General features: G+C 45.8%; 1 protein-coding gene and 1 long non-coding RNA gene across 3 annotated transcripts in view; one reads left to right on the plus strand and one right to left on the minus strand.

Moving 5' to 3' along the window:
- Window positions 1–24,511, minus strand: part of THADA (THADA armadillo repeat containing) — a 338,022-nt gene that overhangs the window by 37,934 nt on the left and 275,577 nt on the right. The window contains exons 32-36 of one of the 2 annotated variants that reach the window (XM_045011459.1): window positions 22,807–23,219; window positions 22,135–22,256; window positions 14,363–14,435; window positions 12,670–12,814; window positions 5,586–5,717 (exon numbers count right to left, since the gene is read on the minus strand). In XM_045011459.1, the coding sequence (XP_044867394.1) occupies window positions 5,586–5,717; window positions 12,670–12,814; window positions 14,363–14,435; window positions 22,135–22,256; window positions 22,807–23,219 (885 nt within the window). The remainder of the gene's footprint in view (window positions 1–5,585; window positions 5,718–12,669; window positions 12,815–14,362; window positions 14,436–22,134; window positions 22,257–22,806; window positions 23,220–24,511) is intronic. The other variant, XM_045011458.1, reaches the window with a different exon arrangement.
- Window positions 4,470–23,337, plus strand: LOC123367309. Its single transcript, XR_006578403.1, has 3 exons — window positions 4,470–4,530; window positions 22,199–22,286; window positions 22,842–23,337. It is a non-coding gene; the product is annotated as an uncharacterized LOC123367309 (long non-coding RNA).

Consider the following 24,511-nt stretch of genomic DNA (forward strand, 5'->3'; position numbering starts at 1 on the left):
AAATGGTTGCAAACAGAATCCCGGAGTCCGGAAGAGGTACTGGAGGTTCTGGTCATCGACCGGTACATGAGGGAACTGCCACCAGATCTCCGCAAATGGGTAGACCAGAACGATCCGTGCACCTATGATGAGATGATCACGCTGGTAGAAAGACGCATGACAGCCAGAGAATTGACCCAACTACGCAAGGAAAGCCCCTTACGTAGCAAACACCCAACCCCAACCCGGGAAGGAGGGACAGCCAAACCCCTGGGGAGTCCTAGGTGGAGGAAGAGGGGGGCTGAAAACCCACAGAAACTCCAGAAGGAAGGGATTGGCCTGAGTGAAGGGAACCCTGGGACTAAACCCCCTAGCCCACATGATGGGAGACTGACTAGAAACAGTTATAGATGTTATGCATGTGGGGAGTGGGGACACATAGCAGCACAGTGTCCCAGCACCGAAGAACCTATGCAATGCAACTTGGGGGATTGGGAGGTCCCATGCTCCCTTATCCACCTTGCGGGCATTGCATTAGCCCCACATAACTACACCAGGCCAGTGAAGATAAATGGAACAGAGACTACAGCACTAGTGGACTCAGGGAGTGCTATCACCCTTATATCGGGTAAGCTGGTAAAAAGTAGCCAGCTGCTACAAGCCAAACGTGTAGCAGTGACATGTGTGCATGGGGCCATGAGCCAATACCCCAGATATGATAACGTCAGGAAAGAGGTGGCTGAGATAGATGGGATAGCAGTGGAAGGGAAGGTCCGAGGTCCAGTACCCTACTTTATAGTGAAGAAAGATCTCCTGTACCGTGTGGTGCAAATGCAGGAGTAGGAGATACATCAACTTCTGGTGCCCCGAAAACATCAAAAAGCCATATTGAGCCTCGCCCACAGTCACCTGTTTGGAGGACACTTAGGGGTAGAGAAAACCCAGGCCAGGATCCTGCGGAGGTTCTTCTGGCCAGGTGTACATGAAGATGTCAGGCGATACTGCACCTCTTGTCCAGAGTGTCAGCTACATAGCCCTCGCCCACACTTACAGGCCCCTTTGATACCCCTTCCAATAATAGAGGTACCATTTGAACACATAGCCATGGATCTGATTGGGCCCCTAGAGAAGACAACACAGCTTCCAAGACAATAGCTAAGGAGCTAGTACAGATATTTTCCCGGGTTGGGCTACCCAAGGAGATGCTGACTGATCAAGGGACACCTTTCGTGTCTAAATTGATGAAAGATCTCTGTTCATTGCTCCATGTACAAGCCCTACGGACCTCTGTATACCACCCACAAACGGACGGCCTTGTGGAAAGGTTCAATAGGAACCTCAAGGCCATGATCAGAAAAGTGGTGAGCCGGGATGGGAAAGACTGGGATACCCTATTGCCTTACCTCATGTTTGCCATCCGGGAAGTTCCACAAGCCTCCACAGGCTTCTCTCCATTCAAACTACTATATGGGCGCCACCCCCGAGGCATATTGGATGTAGCCAGAGAAGCCTGCGAAGAGGAGCCAAATCCCGGAAGGAACATAGTTGAGCATGTACTACAGATGAGGGATCGGATAGACCAAGTTACACCCATTGTACGAGAACACTTGGAAAAAGCACAGGAGACCCAACGGACCCATTATAACCACCAAGCAAAGCTTCGACGGTTCCAAGCAAAGGATCGAGTAATGGTCCTTGTGCCCACAGCAGAAAGCAAGCTGTTGGCCCAGTGGCAGGGACCCTATGAAGTGATTGAAGCCGTGGGAGAGGTAAACTATAAGGTACGGCAGCCAGGCCGCAGGAAACCGGAGCAAATTTACCACATCAATCTTCTAAAACCTTGGCATGATCGAGAGGCATGCTTAGTCACCCGGGAGACTCTTCCCCAGGAGGATAACATACATGAGCAAGTGAAGATATCACCCGACTTGACGCCAATCCAAAAGATCGAGGCAGCCGACATGATTAATCGTAACCGAGATGTATTCTCTACAAAACCGGGGCGGACGACTGAGACCTATCACCATATCCGCACGATCCCTGGAGCCAAAATAACACTGAGACCCTACCGAATCCCAGCAGCCAAAAGAGAAGAAATCAAGGCCGAAGTAAAGAAAATGTTAGAATTAGGCGTTATCGAAGAATCCTACAGTCAGTGGTGCAGTCCAATTGTTCTAGTGCCCAAACCTGATGGTACCACGAGATTCTGTAATAACTTTCGCCGACTGAATGAAGTATCCCTGTAGCAGGGTGGCCCCTGCTCCTGCTGTGAGGGGTTTAAAAGTGGCCTGGCAGGGCTTGAGAGCGGTGGCTCTAAAAGCTGGGCTGATTAGGGAAGTGGCTGCAGCTGGGGCCACGCCCCAAACTGAACAGGGCCTTATAAGAAGGCCAGGGAAGCCAGAAGCCCAGACAGTCTTCTTCTGCCTGAAGAGGAAGAAGGGCCTGGCTGCAGGGACTGAGACAAGGTACCTAGGGTGAAGCAGGGCTGGGGAAAGGCTGAGGAGCTGGGGATCTCCAGCCTGGAAAGCCCCAGGCTGTGGCCTAGCGAAGGGCCAACTGGTACTGGGGGTTGCAGAGGGCAGCCCAGGGGTAGGCCAATGCAGCGGGTCCAAACCCCTTTGCCTGTGATGAGTAGGCTGATACTGCAGTCTGCCCCAGAGTGTGGGGCTAGACAATGACTGGCAGTAGCCAATACTGAGGCAAGGTGGGGATAGAGGGTGAGGGTTCCCCAAGGAGAGGAGACCCAGAGAGAAAGGGGTTACTGCCAGGGGCAGCACCCCATGTTAAAGGGGCACCGGGGTCCTGGGAGGGACACGGGGGCCTGAAGACAGGTGGATCACCAGCCTGCAGAGGGCGCTCCAGCACTCGACTGAGCTAATTCCCAGAGTCACCAGCAGGAGGCGCCGCGGGGGGGGGTGAGCCCAACCTGTCTACAATCCCAGTTTGATGCATACCCCATACCACGCATCGACGAACTGGTTGACCGACTGGGTAGCGCCCGTTTCTTGACTACACTGGATCTGACAAAAGGGTATTGGCAGATTCCCCTGACCAAAGAAGCGAAAGAAAAGACAGCGTTCTCCACCCCTGACGGGCTATTCCAGTACACTGTCCTCCCTTTTGGGTTACATGGGGCCCCAGCCACATTCCAGCGCCTCATGGATAAGCTGCTACGCCCCCATACTAGTTATGCAGCTGCATACCTAGATGATGTCATCATCCATACGCCAGACTGGGGAACCCACTTGGAGAAAGTTGAGGCAGTGCTACGCACCTTAAGGCAGGCTGGCCTCACCGCTAATCCTGCTAAGTGTGCCATAGGACTAGCAGAGGCTAGGTACCTGGGATATATTGTAGGAAGAGGTATAGTGAAGCCCCAAACTAATAAACTAGAAGCGATTCAGAACTGGCCCCGGCCGACCCGAAAGAAGCAGGTCCGTGCATTCCTAGGCGTGGTAGGCTACTACCGACGGTTTATTCCCCACTTCGCCAGTAGGGCAAGTCCTCTAACGGATCTGGTGAAGGCTCGAGGTCCAGACATGGTGAGGTGGACCGACGCTGCAGAAGGGGTGTTTGTAGACCTTCGGACAGCCCTCTGTAATGACCCCGTACTCATAGCCCCGGACTTTACCAAGGACTTTATTTTACAGACACATGCCTCTGAGGTGGGGTTGGGGACAGTTCTGTCCCAAATGATTGGAGATGAAGAACACCCGATTCTCTACCTAAGCAGAAAGCTGCTCCCACGAGAACAGAAGTATGCAGCAGTCGAGAGAGAATGCCTTGCTGTCAAATGGGCCATGGCGACACTGCGTTATTACCTCTTAGGCCGACGGTTTATTCTTGTGACGGACCATGCACCCCTTCAACGGATGCAGAGAAATAAGGAAAAGAATGCAAGGGTCACCCGGTGGTTCTTATCCCTCCAACCATTCCAGTTTCGCATACGGCATAGGGCTGGATGCCACCACGGCAACGCTGATGGTCTTTCACAAGCACACTGCCTTGCGTCCCAAGTTGCCCAACCCTATGGTGTTGAGCGGGGGGGGGGGCGGGGGGGCGGGGATATGTGATGGAGCAAGGCCGGATGGCTACAGGAAAGTACTGAGGAACAGGTATGTTAGCCCCAGGCTAAGCAAATCCCTAGTACCATGGGAACCAAAATGGCAGTTGCTCCAGGGTAATCAAGGCACCTGGGGCCAATTAAGAACTTTCTAGAAGGCACCGGAGAGAGCTACATTGATTGGAGCACCTGCAGCCAATCAGGGCAGGTTAATCAAGGCACCTGGGGCCAATTAAGAACTTTCTAGAAGGCACCGGAGAGAGCTACATTGATTGGAGCACCTGCAGCCAATCAGGGCAGGCTAATCAGGGCACCTGGTATAAAAAGGGGAGCTCACTCCAGTCAAAGAGGAGGAGCCAGAGGAAGGAAGGGCGTATGAGGACTGGGAGCCAGAGACACAAGGAACTAAGAACTGAGAGGGTGTACTACTGGAGGATTGAGGAAACACCATACAATCAAGCAGTAACAGACACCAGGAGGATCCTATGGTGAGGATAAAAAATGGTGTTTGAAGGAGGCTATGGGGAAGTAGCCCAGGGAGCTGTAGCGGTCAAGCAGTGGTTACAAGTAGCACTATAGAGACTGCTGCAATTCACAGGGCCCTGGGCTGGAACCCGGAGTAGAGGGCGGGCCCGGGTTCCCCCCAAGCCTCGCTACTCCTAATCAAACATAGGAGGAGGTGATCCAGACTGTGGGTTTCATCCAAGGGGAAGACCACTGAGGGGAGGAAATCCGCCAATAAGCGCAGGACCTACTAGAGGAGAGGAGGAACTTTGCCACAGTATGTTGAAGCTACAGGGGGAGTCTGAGCAGTCAGCACTGGTCTAGGGGTTGAGCAGGGGGCTGCATGGTCACAGCTTTCAGGAGAAGGTGCCAGACCAAAGACTCACACTCTAAAAATGTGTCCAGAGGCCCTAACAGAGCAGCAGTGGCTAGGCTCCATTCAGACTCTGTTTGCTTAAAACACCACAGGTTCAGCAGCTGGCAGGTTCAGCACCTGGCTCCCTTTACAGCAGTCTGGGAAGTGATCACATGAGGGGGCTCTTCCCAGGGTCCCACTAATGAATCAGTAGCTAAGACAGGAATAGAGCCCAGGAGCATTGTTTCCCAGTCCCCTGCCACCTCATGTTAGAGTATTTTGGCTGCACTGCCCTGGGGTCTAAGTAGCCTCTTCCATTCCTTATCTCCAGTTATGATTTAATATAAATGGATCAGGATTTCCAAAATTACTACTTATACCAGAGCCAGTCTGACTCATGACAGGAAGAACCATCTCTAAGCACTGTAGCAGTCTCTCCTAAAAAACCACATAACTATATTCACATTATACCAAGAAATGTAAACTAAAAAAAGGGGGTGTTAAACCTCCATAATTGACCGTTTTCTTCTACAGTACGTGATGTCACACTGTGATGAGAGATGTGAGAGTCACTTTACAATTACCAAGCATTAAAGCACTGCCTTTTGTGCTGAAAAGGGAAATATTTTCTTCTCTCAAATACCCAGTAATGTCCAAGTCAACAGAAAAATTACCAAACTGTACCTGTTTTGTTATAGATATTGCTTTGAGACTGGGCCACCCTTATGACATCCGCAGCTGTATCCCTTACTATTAGCTCTTCACTCTGCAACAGCAGAACTACGCATTTCCACATGGCAAGTGTACTGGAGAGACCTGAACATTTACAAAGAGGCAAGGCATTTAGAATTTTGCTTCTTACAGATAAATCAGAACAGTTACAGAAATATTTATTCTCACATCTAAAAATGACAAAATTTAGTGAAACACACAAAAAAAGGGGGTGAAGGGGAGAAAAGAGGAGGACTTGTGGCAATGTAATCAAAATATTGTTTGCTCTGTAATGCTGAAGTCTGAACAGCCAACCTATTTTTCCCACCTTTTCTTCTCTTTTATCTCCCCTTGATGGTTGGCCCTGTCTGGTCCTAGGAGTTGGTAGCTGGTGAGAGGAAAGACCATCTTCAGCATCAAAACAATGCTAGGATACTCAGAGTCTTGAGTAACCACTAATGCTCTGAAATTTCTGCAGTTCCTGTGAATGTGGAATTCTTCCTGGGCATTAGTAGAGTGCTGTTAATGTGTGGGTGAGGATCCAGCAGGTCCTTGAAGTAATGACTTTTGGCTGGAGGTTCTATCTGGAGGTGTCTGGGGAACAGCAGTATGTTGGGTTGACACTAAGTGGCTGTATTAAGAAAGCTTGCTTGATGGTACTGCTCTCTGGAGCACCTCAGCTGAATTTATTGCTCAGGTTGTGAATGTCATTGATGATAAAGAGAATATACTGGGACTTCTCTTGAAAAAGTGACTAGCTGCTGACCACACCATATCACAGATTACACTCTGGAGATTGGGGAGCAATGCAGTGGTTGCCTAGGTTTATTTCTACCACATTGTTGCAGGGGAAAGCACTTTTCTGTCAGGTTCTCCCTCAGAGGTTTGTGTGATGGAGATTTAGGTGGAGAATTAAGCCCATGTTATTGCTTGCATATAGTGGGAGATTCTTAGGTATTGTGTACCCAGTAGGGTTGCCAACACTCCAGGTTTCGCCAAGAGTCTCTCAGAATCAGGCTCTATCTCCCAGAGGCTACTGAAGTCAAGCCAGGAGATTTTAGGCCACTAAAAGTCAGGCAGCGCAGCGGGGCTAAGGCAGGCTACCTGCCTGCTCTGGCCCCGTGCCTCTCCCAGAAGTGGCCAGCACGTCCCTGCGGCCACTGGGAGGAGAAGAGGGCCCCACCTGACGCACCAACTCCGCAGCTCCCATTGGCTGGGAACTGTGGCCAATGGGAGGTGAGGGGGCGGTGCCTGCAGGCAGGGGCAGCGTGTGGCGCCGCCTGGCCCCTCCCGCAGGGGTCACAGGGACATGCTGGCCGTTTCCGGGAGAGGCGTGGGGCCAGAGCAGGCAGGGTGTCTGCCTTAGCCCCACTGCACCACCAACCGGGAGCCACCCAAGGTAAGTGCTTCCCAGCCGGAGCCTGCACCCCAACCCCGAGTCCCCTCCCGGAGCCAGCACCCCAAACATCCTCCTACACCCCAACACCTGCCCCAGCCCTGAGCCCCCTCCCACACCCAAACCCCCTCCCAGAGCCTGCATCCTGCACCCCAACCCTCTGCCCCAGGCTCAGCTGGGAGCCCCCTCCCACACTCTGAACCTCTTGGCTCCAGCCCAGAGCCCGCACCCTTTCCCGCACCCCAAACCTCTGCCCCAGCCTGGTGAAAGTGAGTGAAGGTGGGGGAGAGCGAGCAACGGAGGAAAGGGAGATGGAGTGAGCGGGCCAGGCCTTGGTGAAGGCGCAGGGCCTCGGGAGAAGGGGTGAGGTAGGGCAAGGGTATTTGGGTTTGTGCTATTAGACAGGGAAACTGGCTATCATACTGTAGGATAATAATTATTCTACTATAGCTATTTCAGTATAGCTTCCCTCGCATACATACACTTGGAGACTCTATTTCAGAATAATAACTCCACTTTAATAAATCTAGAATCAAGGCACTTTTATTCTGGAATAGTTTCCACACAAGGGGAGGGGGGGCTTACACCAGAACAGCTATAGTGGAATAATTATTCTGCTATAACTATGCCAGCCAATTTCCCTGTGTAAACAAGTTCTTACAGTGTTCCCAAAAGAGATGTGGCAAAACTGAAAATGGCCTCTCTGGAAAGGCTTCTTTTCTTGACTCCTCAGGCAACACTAAGCAAAGGCAGAGAGGAGAGTCCAGATCATTCCCTTGAGTCCTATGATCCTTTTCCCTCTAAAAAACATTTTCTTCTTGTATTTATTTCTCTGATTGGCTGAAGTTGTTTAGCATTAGCTTTTTAAAACTTCTATCTTAAAACATCAGCCATTGAACAAACTGATAGTAGAATCAGGTATAAATTGCCAACCTCTCCTTTACACAGATTTCACACAAGCACAGCTCCACAATCTTCGAGAGTGGCTCCTGATTTACACCTGTGTAACTGACAGCAGAATCAGGCCATTTACTTGGTATTATTTTTCTGTGTGATACATTTAGTGTTTGGGAAAGATGCCAGACTGTCAGCTCTCTAGAAAACATGCAGGATGAACAGTCCCTCCTCCTGTCTCAACTCAGGCCTGCGTTGGCCTTCTTCTTGGGGAGAAATGCTAGCTCAGACTGCCTACTCTTCAGGCCTTGCCCTCGTTGATAAGACTATCAACCAGGGTGCCAATTAATGCCAATTTTGATTTCAAGTGGGACACATCTGCCAGAAAAGGACTGGAATTACTGACTCATTTCACATTTTGATCACTGCTAACTGTAGCCCAGTTCAGACCAGTGACAGAGATGAAAACTTTAATATTCCAGTACCAGTCATTCAAACACCCCCGTCTCCCTCATTTTATATTAGTGATAAAATCTGTCTTATTACTGGCTCTAACTTTGGTTCTAGGAGTCAAGATTTCCAAATGTGATAATCTCAGGCACAGTACATAAATGCTGCATCTACCTGGTACCAAAGGATTAGCATAGATTTAGCCTAGCTAAATGCTATCAGTATCATTTAACAGACACGTTTCCAAACAAATAGTTTATTGTCTCATTTTTAGCTCGTTCGACATCTCTGAAGACAAGATATGTCCATTTTATATATTAAGCAAAAATATGTTAATTTCTATTCTCACTTTCTTTCAAAATTAATTTACCTTGAAAGTCTCTGAGTCAATGCAAAGTTGGCATTACATCAAAGCTAAGCTTTCAAAGGCTCTGTATATGTTATCAAACATATGGAATACATATACTCTTCATATGTTCTTAATGGGTTGAGCACGTTTGTTTATTATCTGATCAAACCCCACCATCCAGCTCTCACATCATTTTATTATGTTGTATATTATGTTAAACAATTCAACAGCCAGAGTCTAAAAGTTTCTGGTTAGGCCAAGGCAAGAGATGACATACTACAACTAGCTAGGATACCCACACACTTCACGTTGAGGGTCCAAGCTGATCGTTTGAGAAGGTCAGGGCGGAATTTCTTTCCCCCACCTCCTATGTACATAAGTGCACAGATGGCTAGACACATTATGGAAATTTCTCACTTTCATATGAACCACAAGCTACTGATCAATGGTGGAGGCTGCATGCTGGACCCACATTCTGCACCAGTATGGTAACACCTATGAACTTATAGGTAAATTAAAATGTGAGATAAATAGCAGTGTAAGTAACTTAAATGCTGAGGGGCAGGAGGGTGGAGCTGTACCAGGAAAAACAACTAAAAGAAGGCTTTAAGAAGGTGTACAATAACGTAGGGGCTAGAGGGACAAAGGGAAAAAAAAACAGGAGTCAAGACACTGCCTGGCTCACAGAAGTGGCAATGGGATATAGAGTGTCAACTAAGAATCATTTCTTCAAATCCATTTCAGCAGCAAGTGAAAATAGCTACCATCTGAAGACTGCTTTGTGACTAGAGTAAAAGGAGTTGATAGTGTAAGTCCAGTTCTAAGGACACCTGTGTTCATAGCACACAAAACTCACCGCCAGGACAGTTGGCAGCACTGCTGGAAATCTAAGCAGAAAGGCCAAAGAAAGTCTGGGCATGAAGATCAGATTCACCTCTCACCCACCTCACTTTGGCTTGTTTGTGAGAGAAAATTGGCAATGCCACTATTTATGCTGTGTCTGTTTTATGTATCACTAAAGAATATTGATTTTCAGGACTGTCAGTGTGGCACCTTTTTTTGTAAGCACTAACTTCACTCCCTCCCAACCATTTATTTATTTAAAGAACTTTGAAGCCAAGCCAGACCAATACAATCTTCATTGCATATCCCCGCCATCCTGTTGTAGACACAAGATCAGGGATGATAGCTTTTAGATGACAGACTAATGTGCAATGGATAAACAATATCTATTTTATATATCCTTAACTAGAGCTGGGCAAAATTTTTTGGATGAAGTTTATTTATAGAAATGTGCAGTTTGGGGTCATCCAAAATTATTTGTAAATTCACCAAATATTTTTGTCCCACATTTTGGGGGGGGGGGGGAGCTATATTCACAAGGGGACTTAGGAGCCATTCACAAAACAGCCTCTGCCTTATAGCATTGTGATTATAGCACTCCCTGGAGATGTGGGAAATCCAGGTTCAAGTCCCTATTCTGCCTGATTTGGAGTAAGGATTTGAACTTGTGTCTTCAATATTGCAGGGGACTACCCTAACCGTTGGGCTTTGGGTAAAGCTATGTTTTAATCACAGATATTTTTAGTAAAAGTCATGGTTAGGTCACGGGCAGTATACAAAAATTAATGGCCTGTGACCTGTCCATGACTTTTACTAAAAATACCCGTGACTAAAACTTGCGGGGGGTGGGGGGAAGAGGGTGGCATTTTCAATGAGTGCCACGGGTGCTACTGGAGGGGGCGGGCAGTGGCGTGCGGACCGGGACCCCCACTGGTGCTGGGGGAGGGGGTTGACGGGGCTGGCAGGCTCCCTACCTGGCTCCATGCCTCCTCCCCTCCCCAGCAGCAGCAGCAGAATTTGGCTGTGAGAGGGGATAAGGGCACGGGACAGGGTGAGGTGGGCTCTGGGCGGCGCTTACCTGGGGGGCTCCCTGGAAGTGGCGACATCCCCCTCGCTCAGCTGCTAGGCGGAGGCGTGGCCAGGCAGCTCTGCGTGTTGTCTCCGCCCAGACTATGGCTTTGCAGCTTCCATTGGCTGGGAATCACAGCCAATGGGAGCTGAGGGGAGATGCTTGCAGGCAGAGGCAGTGCGCAGAGCTGCCTGGCCACACCTCCGCCTGGCAGCTGAGTGAGCAGGATGTTGCCGCTTCCAGGGAACCCCCCAGATAAGCGCCACCCAGAGCCTGCCTCACCCCGTCCCGTTCCCCAACCACCTGCCCCCTCCCACATCCAAACTCTGCTGCAGTGGGTGGGGGCGGTGGCCCAAGACTGCCCCAGCAGTGGCCAGTCCACCTGGCACAGGGGCTGCCTGAGCTGTCCCTGAGCCAGGCGCACCAGCCGCTGCAGCAGTCACAGAGGTCACAGAATCCATGACTTGCGTGACAAACTCGCAGCCTTAGCTATGGGATATTGTGGGGTTGATCTCTCTCAATCTCTCCCATTGAAGCTGCTCCACTTTCCATGCTAAATATTCAGGGACTGGAGCAAGGGCTGGAACCTGGATGTCCCCTCTCCCTGGTAAACACCCTAATCAACATGCTAGAGAGTCATTCTCACTCTCTTCTCTCTTTCTACATGGTAACAACAGTATTTTATAGGAGGAACCAAATATGTGGCGAAAGCAAAAATATTTTCAGAGATGTTTATGCACTAATTTGTGGGCTCAAAACTTTTCCTGCTACTTTACTACAACCAGATAAATAAAGTAGCAAAGGAATGGCTGACGTTGCAGGCTTCTCCATGCTCACACATTCCTAGAGTGAAATCTTGAGCCAATGAAGTCAACGGAAATCTTACCATTGACTTCAGTGGGGCCAGGATTCCACCCATAGATTTTGAGGTCAGAAGAGATTTCCTGATTAACACAGTCCATAGAACTTCATCTAGTAATTCCTGCTTTGAATGCAATAACCTGTGGTTGAACTAGAGCATATTCTTAAAAAAGACATCCAATCTTGATTTCAAAATTTCAAGTAATGGAAAATTCACATCTCTTTGTAAGGTGTGCCGGTGGTTAACTGAATTTTCACAGTTTCAACTTTCAGCCATTGCATCTTGTTATGTCTTTTTCTGCTACACTAAAGAGCCATCTAGTAAATTATTGTTCCACATTAATTCAGTAAGATGAAACACGCAATCAGCTGTTCCAATATTGAAAGGGTCAATTTAAAGTGCATGATACCCTTTTAAGTCTTTCAAAATAACTGATTGATATGATTAAAACACTGTGGCAAATTGCTGGCACTATTATGATGGGTCTCATGCTCTCTCTTCTTTGGGGGGGCTCAGGGCGCCATTTCTTGCCCCTGAATTGTAATATTAACTGCCCCACTAGTGTCCTAGAGGAGGGGAGTGGAGAGGGAGGGACCTGGGCCCGCCCTCTACTCCAGGTCCTAGCCCAGGGGCCCTGAGGATAGTGGTGAACCACTTGAACTGACGGTTCCTTCCCTTGGGCTACTTCCCTCTCCTGCCCTTCAGCTTGTGGGGGGCTTCCTGTCCACCCTCTGCACAAACCAGGTGCCTCTTACCTAGGGTCTAGGACTTCTTAGCCCACCACAGCACTTCTCCAAATTGTCCTCTGCTTCCCTTCAAACTGTTCTCTGCTCCAACACCAATTCTTTCTGCTCCAACTCCTCCAAACTGTTCTCTGCTCCAACACCAATCCTTTTTGCTCCTACTCCCACACTGTCTGATTGAAGCATGGGTTTTTATCATGTGACTGGCTTCAGGTGCTCTAATTGGCTTCTGGTGCTCTAATTGGCGTCAGGTGCTCTAGTTAATCTATAGCAAACTTTCTTCCCCTTACAGGGAATAAGGCTCCCTTCTAACCCTCTCCTGCAGCCCTCTGGCCATGCTGTATCACAACACATTCAATATATAAAATATCATGTACTGTTGAGTTTCATTTATTCCAGTCTCTAAAGTGTTCCATGGGAATACTGGTGCTTAATCCTAAAATTTACTCACCAAGGATAAGTTTCTGATTGGTCAGGAAAAGTGGTGTAATATTTACGAGGACTTCTGCAGCTGCCAATCGTATATCTGTTTGTTCCTCATCTCCACAACAAGAAGTTACTAACTGAATCCACTGTCTCATTTCAGATTCCATAACCTGAAAGCACAGAAATGCATGTGAGGTATTCTACAGTATAATTTAGAGCGGATTCTGGATCACACTAAACTACGAACTGTTAAATTAACTTTTTTCTAAAGCAGCAGCCAAAGTCCTCCCTGCCAATAATGAGCCATAGAATACAAATCAAATAAAAAGAACTACTTAAATAGGTGCAAATCACTCATCATGCTTTAGTAACTAATATAAAATATTCCATATATAGGTAACAGTTTTAAGACTCCATGATTTACACTGATTATCGTAGCAATTCTTGTTAGCATTGCTATAGGTTAGGTTGTGCCAACAGTTCCACTATAAACTTCTTTTTTCAAGGTTCATCATAAATTTTATTGTAACAATATATTCTAGATTTAAACTTGGCAAATAAGTTATCTCCTGTGAAATGAGGTTTACACAGTTATTTTATATTTCAAAATCTGAAAAATGTACATTCTGCCATTTTTTAAGCTAAGAGGATGCAAAAAAATAAGAAGTAATTGTTTCAATTCTTCTACTTTTGTTTTTTAAAATGAGACACTGCAGGCCATTAGCACACAGTATAGACTACTTCTGCCGGGTATTCTGGTATATTTTTGAAAAGTTTTCCATTTAGAAAAGTAATTACTGTACATAGAACATTTTTATAATGAAAAAATTGTGGTATTTCAATATGTTTTAAAAATAACCCAAAATCTATATCTATCTATTTATCTGCACATGTATGTACACGCATGGACATCTGACAGACATTAATATCTCCAGTAACATTGTTCTTTATATACAGTATTAATGGATTTGCAAATTACCAATTCAAAATGGAAGTAAATCTTCTGGGTTAATAATCTGTATTTATAATATTTATAAGGGCAGATAACATTATGAGGACTTATTACCTCTCTCTAGTATGTTAAACACTAATATTAAAAGGCAATTAAGTCTGCATCTCTGTACATAGCTTCACCTGCTGTTCCTACAATGTGACTCAAGGTTTTAGGCATACAGCACGTGATACTGCATATGCTGGGGATGGAAAGGGCAGCAGTCAAAGCTTTGCATTTCCTTTTTTCCCTAAGTTTGAATCTCAATATTCATTTCCCAGAAATACAATACACTTTGAGCTACGTGGATTATTACTGGATTCATGTTATGGATATGCATGTTAATTATTTTTTTCTCTCCAATGCAGACTGACTATTAATGAGGACAATAAAATTGACCATAAAAGGAGAAATCAGAAGTCAGATGCACATTGAATCCACTAGCACTTAAAAGATGTATTTTATGTACTCAAATTCAACTTACTGAGAGACTGAAATATTAAAATAATGCTGATATGGCTTCCAGTTCATAATGTGGCAGTGTACACAGAGGGAGAGACACACTAACATAACAAAGAACAACTAACACTACAGGTACAATTAAACCAAAAGGGCGTTAAAGGGATTTCTGTCCAAGAAAAACCCTTCAACCCTTCTATCACAATAAAACAAACTAACAAAACATTAAAAAGCAATATGCTTGGGATTGAGAAACAAATCTCCTTACCTCTTGGCAATTCTGTACAAGATGGGTGACCAACTTTGAGGCTAATTTGAGAGCTACACTTTGAATTTTAATGCTGTAAAAATAAGGTAAAGAACACATCATAAAAATACAGTACATTTTGCCATCGCCTCACATCTAAAAACACTTAAAATCACTGGCAGCAAATATTAAAATACCTTCTCACTTGCTGAACACATTATACACTGTTAGCTGCAGCCAGCTTGAAACCCAACACAATCTAATCTGTTATGAATGTTCAGCACCTGAACACACATCCAGATGAGAAATAACATTTGTTTTTTTGGTTTAGTCATGAGGATTTGTGTTTCATGAATATAAACCTGCAGGTATCATGATACATCAGGTATTTGTCATGTTCAAATAGAGTTTTTTAAAGGTTAGATTACAAATTGAGAACTGTAAAGACCATTGTGTGCTCAGTTTTTGCTGCATTTAAAGTTAATATGCAAATGGACATAAACTGTTCTTTTAACTTCCCTAGAATCGATTTTCTTCCTCTCTAGCCACTTCCTTTAGAGTATACATAACACATACATATGCAGATCCCAAGTCAACATACAAAGACAGTTGTATTCTTTCATGCTCTTTCAAGTGATAAATGAAGCACAGACCTTTTAAAGTTTTGTCTACGTCCAACAGTTTTCTTCAAGAGTCCTATCATTGCTCTTCCACCATTTCTAGTGCTGGTGGAAGCGCTGATGTAAGTCAACTGCCTGAATTTTACCCACAAAGTCCTCTAATATGGTTAGATGGCACCATAGTTGAAATGCTGGCAGTGAGTCTTGACAATTGCTTTCACTATTGATTGCATTGGTAGAGTTGCCACAGTGAGAGTAGAATGATGGAAATTTAAGGGAAAAAAAAGTTAGTGTAGGCATAAATGGAGGTTACTTACCTGTAACTGGGAGTTCTGTGAGATGTGTAGTCCCTATCTGTATTCCACATGTGGCTTCACATGTGCGCCATGCACCCAAGTCCGGAAGTTCTAATAAGCGGTGTCCATTGGCCTCCACATGCACAGTAGATCTCCTTGTCCCAACCAAGGGCACAAGAGGCAATGTGGGCCGATGCCTCTCCGATTCCTCTTCTGACCAAGAATCCAATAGGATCCAAAGCAAAAGGGATGGAGGGCAGATAGGGGAATACTGATAGGGACCACACATCTCAAAGAACTTCCAGTTACAAGTAAGTAACCTCCATTTCTTCTTCAAGTGCTGGTCCCTATGTGTATTCCACATGTGGGTGATTGACAAGCAGTGCTCAGACTGGGGTAAGAGGTGGGGGGAAGTTGGCAGCAAAGATGCTTGCAGTACTGCAGTTCTCACTGCTGAATCCTGGAGTACCATCCACATGTTCGCTAGACATTATGCACCAGTTCAGGCCTCTGCTGTGGATATTGCTTGACCTCATGGTCTTTCTTCTATGGCAAGAAAAAGTCTTGGTGATTTTCTTATAGGTTTAGTCCTTTGCAGATAGAATGCCAGCGCACGTCTGAGATTGAGGAAAAGAAATTTCTTCTCTTTAGCAAAAGTGTGGGGTTTTTCATAAGGGACAGATAATTGGATATTCTAGTTGACATGTGTAATAGTCCGTTGGTGGGGCCGTGCCCTCTCAGGGGCCGTCGGGAGCCAGGCCGCCTCACTACACGGCCCAAATCAGTCTCCGGGTTCTGAAGGTTTTGGGGGTTCGGCCCCTCAAGCAGGGGCTGAACAGAAGGCACACGGTTAATGCAGTGAGTCCCAGCCCTCAGTCAGGGCAGGGCAGCGAACCAGTTCTAAGCTCCGGTCCTGGCAGCCGGAGCTGAGCAGTGACAAGTCAGTAAGCCCCAAGCCCTAGCTCAGGGCGGGGCAGCACACAAGAGGCAGGGCTCAGACCCTCAGGCAGGGCCGAGCTGCAGTCTAAGTCTGTAAAGCCCAAGCCCTAGCTCAGGGCGGGGCAGCAAAACAGCAGTTCTAGCTCAGACCCTCAGGCAGGGGCTGAGCAGTAATAATAGTTCAGGGCTCAGGTCCTTAAAGCAGGAGCTGAGCAGTAATCAAGTCAAGAAGCCCAAGCCCTCGATCAGGGCGGGGCACCAAACACAGCAGTTCTAGGCTCAGTTCCTCACAGCAGGGGCTGAGCACACAAAGTCACTAGTTTAAGCCCAAGCCCTCAGTCAGGGCGGGGCAGCAAACACAGCAGTTCGATAAGCCCTGGCCCTCTGGGGCAGGGCAGCAAACACAGCAGTTCGATAAGCCCTGGCCCTCTGGGGCAGGGCAGGGCAACAGCAGTTCAATAAGCCCTGGCCCTCTGGGGCAGGGCAGGGCAAGAGCAGTTCAATAAGCCCTGGCCCTCTGGGGCAGGGCAGGGCAAGAGCAGTTCAATAAGCCCTGGCCCTCTGGGGCAGGGCAGGGCAAGAGCAGTTCAATAAGCCCTGGCCCTCTGGGGCAGGGCAGGGCAAGAGCAGTTCAATAAGCCCTGGCCCTCTGGGGCAGGGCAGGGCAAGAGCAGTTCAATAAGCCCTGGCCCTCTGGGCAGGGCAGGGCAAGAGCAGTTCAATAAGCCCTGGCCCTCTGGAGCAGGGCAGGGCAAGAGCAGTTCAATAAGCCCTGGCCCTCTGGGGCAGGGCAGGGCAACAACAGTTCAATAAGCCCTAGCCCTCTGGAGCAGGGCAGTGGCATCAGTCTCAGGAAGCTTAGGTAAGTGCCGGCTTCTCTGCCTGAGTGCTGGCAGGAGGGGGAGTCTGCCACCCGTGAGTGGGGTGGCAGGGGGGGACACAGGCCCACCCACTCCACTGTGTCCCAGCCCGGGGCCCTAACAGCGGCGTGGATCCGCTACAGTCAGTGGGGATCCTGGCCGCAACACACTGACATGGGCACATCCGTGCCCTCAGCCGGACAGGGTTCGGCTACCCCCGGGCTGCATTCCATCTCCCCCTCCTCGGGTACCTGCTCGTTGCTGGGCTCGGCAGCGGGGTCCCACACCATGGGTTCCTCGGCGTGGTGAAGGCGGTCTAGGTCGGGCTGCTCCTCCGGACTCGGGTCAGGGGGCCGCTCGGGCCGCTCCTCGGGGTACCGGGCTCGGGGCAAGCTCGGCCAGTCCACCTCGGGGTACCTGGCTCGAGGGAGGCTCGGTCGGTCCGCGTCAGGATACCTGGCTCGAGGGAGGCTTGGTCCATCCACGTCCGGGTACCTGGCTCGGGGCAGGCTCGGTCCAGCAGGAGCCCGATCAGGAGCGTCTGTCCTCTCCGGCTGCTGGGCTCCAACTGAGTGCTGAGGCCGGGCTTTTATATTTCCGGTCCCGCCCCTTGACTTCCGGGGGGCGGGAACAGGTGGCAGTGGCTCCGCCCACTGAGGTGGCTGTTCCGGTTCCTCCCTCTCAGGGGCCGTCGGGAGCCAGGCCGCCTCACTACAACATGGAATTCAGAAATAACCTTGGGGAGGAACCTAGGATGGAGATGAAGGGATACCTTTTCCCTGTGAAAAAACATCTAAAAAGAGTCTGCCACGAGAGCTCCCAAGTCACTCATCCCTCCTGGCTGAAGTGATAGCAACTAAAAATTGTTGCATTATGCAGTGTGTTGTGGACATGTCAGTCCCAAGATAATAGAGAGACAAGATGGGTGAGGTAATATCTTTTATTGGACCAACTTCTGTTGGTGAGAGAGACAAGCTTCTGAGCCACACAGTGCTCTTCTTCAGGTCTGGGAAAGGTACTCACAGCATCTCACCTATTAGTACTCATCCTCAAAGAAAACTTGCACAACTCTTTCAAAAGACAAACTTGGGAGCTTACATTCATTACTCTGCTAGACACTAAACATCATGAACTGAACAGAGACATTGGATTTTTGGCTTATTACAACAATCTTTAACCCACTAACCCACTCTTTTTGTCCAAGGACCGCAGAGGTGTTAATGGGTCACTCTACCTTGAATGTTCCCTTACAATATGTGCTAACTACTTCTGCTAAACAATCTGTTCCACATTACATTTTGCTGTGACACTGGGAGTACCTTTCCCAGACCCGAAGAAGAGCTCTGTGTGGCTCAAAAGCTTGTCTCTCTCACCAACAGAAGTTGGTCTAATAAAAGATATTACCTCACCCACCTTGTCTCTCTAGCAACTAAAAATGAAACTTTCATGGCCAGGTGAGACATGAAGCATGTCACCAAGGGTTCAAACAGTGGTCTAGTGAGTGCTGACAGGACAAGATTGAGGTCCCATTGAAATGTAGGTTTGACCACTGGTGGAATGGTCCTGATTAGGCCCCTCATGAATCTTACTGTAGCTGGATGGTGAAAACAGAATGTCTTCTGGCGCTAATTGCTGCAAGAATGACTTGCAGCTCACTAATGGAAAGACCTGAGTTTTTAGAAACAGGAGATAACCTAAAAAACTGGACTATGTGCAGTGCCTGGAGAAGATTGATTATGTTGCATCCAGGTAGAAAAATGTCTCCATTTAGCTAAGTAGCAGGTTCTAGTTGAATATTTCCTACTTTGTGTAAGGATAGCTTGAATAGGTGCTGAACAGGAGCGTTCTATTTCTGATGAACATCCACACAACAGGCTATGAGATGGCAGGAGTACAGACTGGAGTGTCTGATTCTGCCCCCACTTCTGAGTTAGGAGGTCCAGGAAGGGGCAGATTCTACTTGGGGGAGGGGAGGCTGATATTTTCAAGAGTTCTGGGCACCAAAGCTGCTTGGGCCAATTGGGAGCAAGGCAAATGACTCTGGCCCTGTCGTACCAGATCTTTCTCAGGACCTTTGGTAACAGGAGAAAGGGAGGAAAGGCATAGCTGAGATTGTATGTCCATGACAAAGCGTCACCCTGGGAGTTGTGACCCATAGCTCCTCAGGAGCAGTACGAGGGAAGCTTTCTGTTCATTTGGGATGCAAAGAAATCTCACTGAGATGTAGCCCACTGAATATTTCACTCATGACAGAGTCATGAATCTCCCACTCGTGGTCTGCAGAAAAGTGCCTGCTCACATTGTCTGCTGAAGAGTACTGAGCACCTGGGAAGAATGTGGCTACGATAGTGATGCCGTTTCTGATTCACCAGTTCCAAAGCCTAACTGCTTCCAGGCAAAGGGGAAGAGATCTTGTTCATTAGTTTATGCGAAAGATTGTGGTGATGTTGTCTGACATCACTTGGATATGGAGTGAACGTATACGTGGGAGAAAGGCTCGGCAAGCCAGGCAGACTGCCCTCAGTTCTACTATGCTGATGTGCAGTCTGGCCTCCCATGGGTCCCTGTACCTTGTGCAGTGTGATTGTTCAGGTGAGCATCTCAACCCAAAAGGGAAGCATCTGTTACGATGGTGGCAGTGTTGAAGGGAATGCCCATTCTCATTCTCTCCAGGTTTGGCCACCACATGAACGAGGTGATGCCTCTGGCAGGAACAGTCATACTAGAGTTGATGTGATCTTTGTCTAATGCGTAGATCGACTGAAGCCAGGCATGTAGACATCATAGATGAAGCCTGATGAATGGCATCACATAAATGCATGAGGCCATATGGCAAAAAGCGAGGGCCGCATTCTGACTGTAGTCCTTGGTCTAATCTGTGCTATCAGGCTGCTCATTAACTGAAACCATTCTGTGGGAAGGAAAACTCTTACAGAAACAGACACAGACCAGTGTTACTCCAATGAAGTTTATCATCTGTGCGGGTGATAAAACGGACATTTCTTTGTTTATGCAGATGCGCAGAGCTGCTAGAAGATGGAGCAGAAACTCTGTCGACCTACCAAGAGCCAATCGTCCAGACATGGGAAAACTGTAACTCTGATGTCTCATAATGGGCTCCCACCAAAGAGAAAACCTTTGTAAATACACTGGCTGCGGTTGCTAGCCAAACGGAAGGACTCTGAATAAGACATGTTCTTGGCCCACCATAAACTGCAGGAACCTTCTGTGGGAGGGATAAATGCCTACATGAAAGCATGGATCCTTCATGTTGAGAGCCGCAAACCACATCCTTTCCTGTGAGGAGGGGGATTATTGATGCTGACATAACCATCCTGAATTTCAGCTTTCAAATAAACACGTTTAGTTGATGAAGGTCCAGAATGGGTCTCCATCCTCTGTCTTTTTGGGACATTTTGAAATACAGGGAATAGAACTCTCTCCCTTATATTGAGGTGACATATGTTCTATTGCCCCTCATTGTAGGAGGGAGTTCATCTCTTGATAAAGAGTCACCTAGAGAGAGTGGTTCCTGAAGGGGGACCAGGAAAGGGTTTTGTGAGAGCAGGAGAGGAACTCAATGGAGTATTGTTGATGGATAATTTCCAAGAGTCAACTGTCTGTCGTGACAAGGAGATCTACTGCGCATGTGCAGGCTAATGCATACTGCTTGTTGGAATATCTGGACTCAGGTGTATGGCACCCATGGAACACACATATGGACCTGCACTCGAAGAACCACCATAGTCAGGTTCTTCAACAATTTCATTCAACAGTGGTAGCCATGCAACCTTGGTTTCAGGACATGTATTTAATTTAAGAGCTTTCTGCTTCAATTTATCCATTTAAACTTTGACAACTTTTAAGCAATCTGCATATCCTGTAGCAAGCTAACAGGATCAGTATAATGAAAATATATAAACATTTGTGAAAAAAAATTACAATTCTAAGAAGATATTATGAAATGACAGAGAGAAACAAATAATTACAATGTTTGCCATTAAAAAGCTAGACTATTCAAGTAATTATTACACACTGATATCTGAGTTACCGGTTAACATGCCTATTCCTCTCTCAAATCCCTTCTGAAACACTGCCTCTAAGAGTCCTAAAGGCTCTTGACTTTGAGACACATTTGCCCCACCCAAATTGGGTAATGTGCCAAAGACAGTGCAGCTCAGCTGAACCGCGTTATATCCAAATTCCTGTTATATCGGGTCGCGTTATATCAGGGTAGAGGTGTATAAGGGATTCCAGTTCATTCAGAAAACATCTGAAAGTAGTATCTGCCTGATGGCCAGAATTTACCATTATAATTATACAGATATATATATATATATATATAAAACCAGGTGACCAATGGGAAAACACAGCAATAAAACGGAATGCCTTTGGGTTAATCCTTCTCTTTTTTAAAATCTCTTGATGGCCTATTTTAGATAATAAAGTCATGAGCAATCCTGTCAATTCTTGCAATTCCAGTAAAAATCTTAAATCACCAGTATAGTTTCTTACAAACAATACTGTTGTGAACTACATAATTTGATAGTCTCTAGGCAGATCCACAGATGTGAAACCATAGAATAGAACCTTTTTAATCTACACAAATGAATGAGAGACCCAGTGTGAATCAGAGTGCATTTGGGAGAAGTAATTGTATGTGACATGGTGTTCACTGATTACTGTTTGGGAAGTGTCATATGATATATACTGGCCCCACCATCTGACAGCTGCAGCATCTTGTTAATTCCCAATTGATTATTATTCACTCATTTATCGAATGTTCGCTTCCTGGTCTGGGACCGCTTTAGATAATTCAGAGCCAGATACACTTATTCAAAAATACAGCACACATGCTCCCTATCTCTCTGTAATAACCACTCACTTCTGTGAAACACCAATTTTGTAAACAGAAAGAAAACCTTTTTTTAAATTTTATTTTTAGGTTTGGGGTTTACTGAAGTACTGAATTATTTCTTTCCACATTAAATATTCCTTCAATTCTGAAGAGACTTATTTAAAACTGCAAACAATGTATATTTTAATAGATTGGTAAAATGCAAAGATGGAAACTATACCTGTCAGAGGCACTTATGATATTCATAGCCCAGTTTACGAACTCTTTTGGATTCATTTTTATAGAATCTTCTGTCCTTGGAAGCATGTTTCTGAGATCCATACAATGAAGAATTTCTAGGACCTGCATGTAGAATCCACAAACAAAATACTGGTAAGTAAAAAAACAGTGATGCCAGCTGTATATTTTTTTCTGTTTTATCAGCAATGAATTTATCACAATTGTATTTTAGATGTATATACCTATCTATATCTAGTAACTGGGTGATGGGCTTCAAACCAATAGTGTAGTTTATGTAAAATAAATACAAGTCCACATATTTTGTATTTAATTCTCAAATGCACAGATTCACTTCTAACAAATTGTTGACATAATGTACAGGCACCAAACCATGGTGAAAAAATGTAGGTTTCCCAGCAGGACTAGAAAAGCGATAAGGATATAAATATCAGACAGTGGAAGTTTTACTTTTAAGCAAGAAAATGGACTTCTATCTCTCTATTGCAAAATCAAAGTAAAATTCCTGGGTAATATTAAGAGAAAGAGACCCATGTTATACTGAATATAATACAAAAAAGTCATGCTCAAAAATACAGCAGGAGCATTTTTTGAAAAGAATTAGACACATTTACTGAAAACATTTCAAATCTTGAGAAAAATGAATGGCTCCTACCTTACAAAAACATTCCGGATGCTTTTCCTTCATAGCCATCCTAAGAAGAGTCACCTCCAAATCAGAAAGTAAGGACAATGGACCTATCTTTTCCTCTGTAGCCTGCTTAGAATTTACCTGCTTCCACCATAGCAGCACTGCTTCCAACATTGGCAGACGCACTTCGTGAAAGTCAGATTGAAGCAAGTGAACTACCATTGAAGAAGGATTCATCATTTGCTCTGCAACAGGTGAACTACTGTTTGAGAAGTCAGGATCTGCAGCCACTGAGAGCACAGAGATTACAAGTTTGGTGATACTCTGAAGATACTGTGTGAATCCTGGTATCGCAGAGAAGTAGTGGATACCTGTCATCAGCTCAGAAGCTGAGATAACCTTACTTATTTCCTCCCAAAAGCCAAATAACTCTATTCCTGAAATAGAATGTAAAATAAATAAATAAATAAAAATACAAATTGATATTATACATGTATTCTTGACAACTAAAGGATTCTATGTAATTAAAAACCCTGAGGTTTGAAAAAATGGCCACCACATAAATGCAGATGCTAAAGTGAAAACAAAGTTATTTTCCTTCTTTGCTTTGAAGTGATCTGATTTATAAAATTACTGTCACAGATGCCTTGTCATATGTATTTATGTTTAAAGACTAATAACTCAAAAAATAAAGAAACATTTTTATAAACTGTCATAATATAGTACTAAACTCTCTCAACTGTACAGTATAAACTAATCATATAAATGAGAAAAAGTTTCAAGTTCAAGCATTTTGGTTCCAAAACTAAAGGCCTCATATTTAGAGAGTCTGTGTCCTCAGATTGCTTCAGAGCTGTCCACAACGGTATTTTAGACATGCAAAATTTCACTTGCCCCCTTGCTCAAAACAAGTAATTTTTTTCAGGGACATAGGGTATGGTTCATGGTACAACAGGGTGAGCAGATTTTACACCTAGTCAGTAAGCTTTCATTATAGCTTTGCAAGGCTGTAGGGACAGCATAAGCTTATGGAGTAAATGCCCATAGATTTTGAGGGGAATTATTCTGACACCTCAAAAATGCAGGGCCAAACATCTATCGGGCTTACACTGCATGTTGCAGGGGGATAATGTCATTCTGGTATCTCTCTCCTTTTTCTACACATACCAGACACTTTTTCTGTATTTGGATGATTTCCGGCTTCCTTGTGTATGGTGGGAGATTGGATAATTTGTACCTAATTCTTCATGTTTCAAATAATGTCCTGTTAGTATTGGAAACCTTAAAACAGGAACTGGAGGCCCACTTGGTAATATTTTTGCATATTTGCTTTGCCTTAGGATACCAACAATGCTCCATATTCTCTCCAAAATTATTCTCCACAAAAATAAATACCTCTTATCTCAATATAGTGAAAATATTCTTGTTTTTATACCTTGGCATGAAGACATTTTTCCAGGCTTTTATAGAAATATTTATTTTTCTGCTTAACTCTTTTCTTTGGCCAAACTCAAAACTTTTGACTAAACCGATAAACACATTAATTACCAAAGTAAATGTCTGTGTCTGTTATTAAAATACCAAACAAACAAAAACATTCTGCATAGTCCGGGTAATCAGCTGCTGCAAGAGGGAACAGGAACCACCCATGGCTGACTAAGCAGTGATGTTTGCAAGCAGCAAAGGGAGTTTTGTTGAGTCCTCCTTAACCCGGATGGTGACAGATGTA

Source organism: Mauremys mutica, chromosome 3, assembly GCF_020497125.1.
Source record: "Mauremys mutica isolate MM-2020 ecotype Southern chromosome 3, ASM2049712v1, whole genome shotgun sequence".
NCBI classification, from domain to species: domain Eukaryota; kingdom Metazoa; phylum Chordata; order Testudines; family Geoemydidae; genus Mauremys; species Mauremys mutica.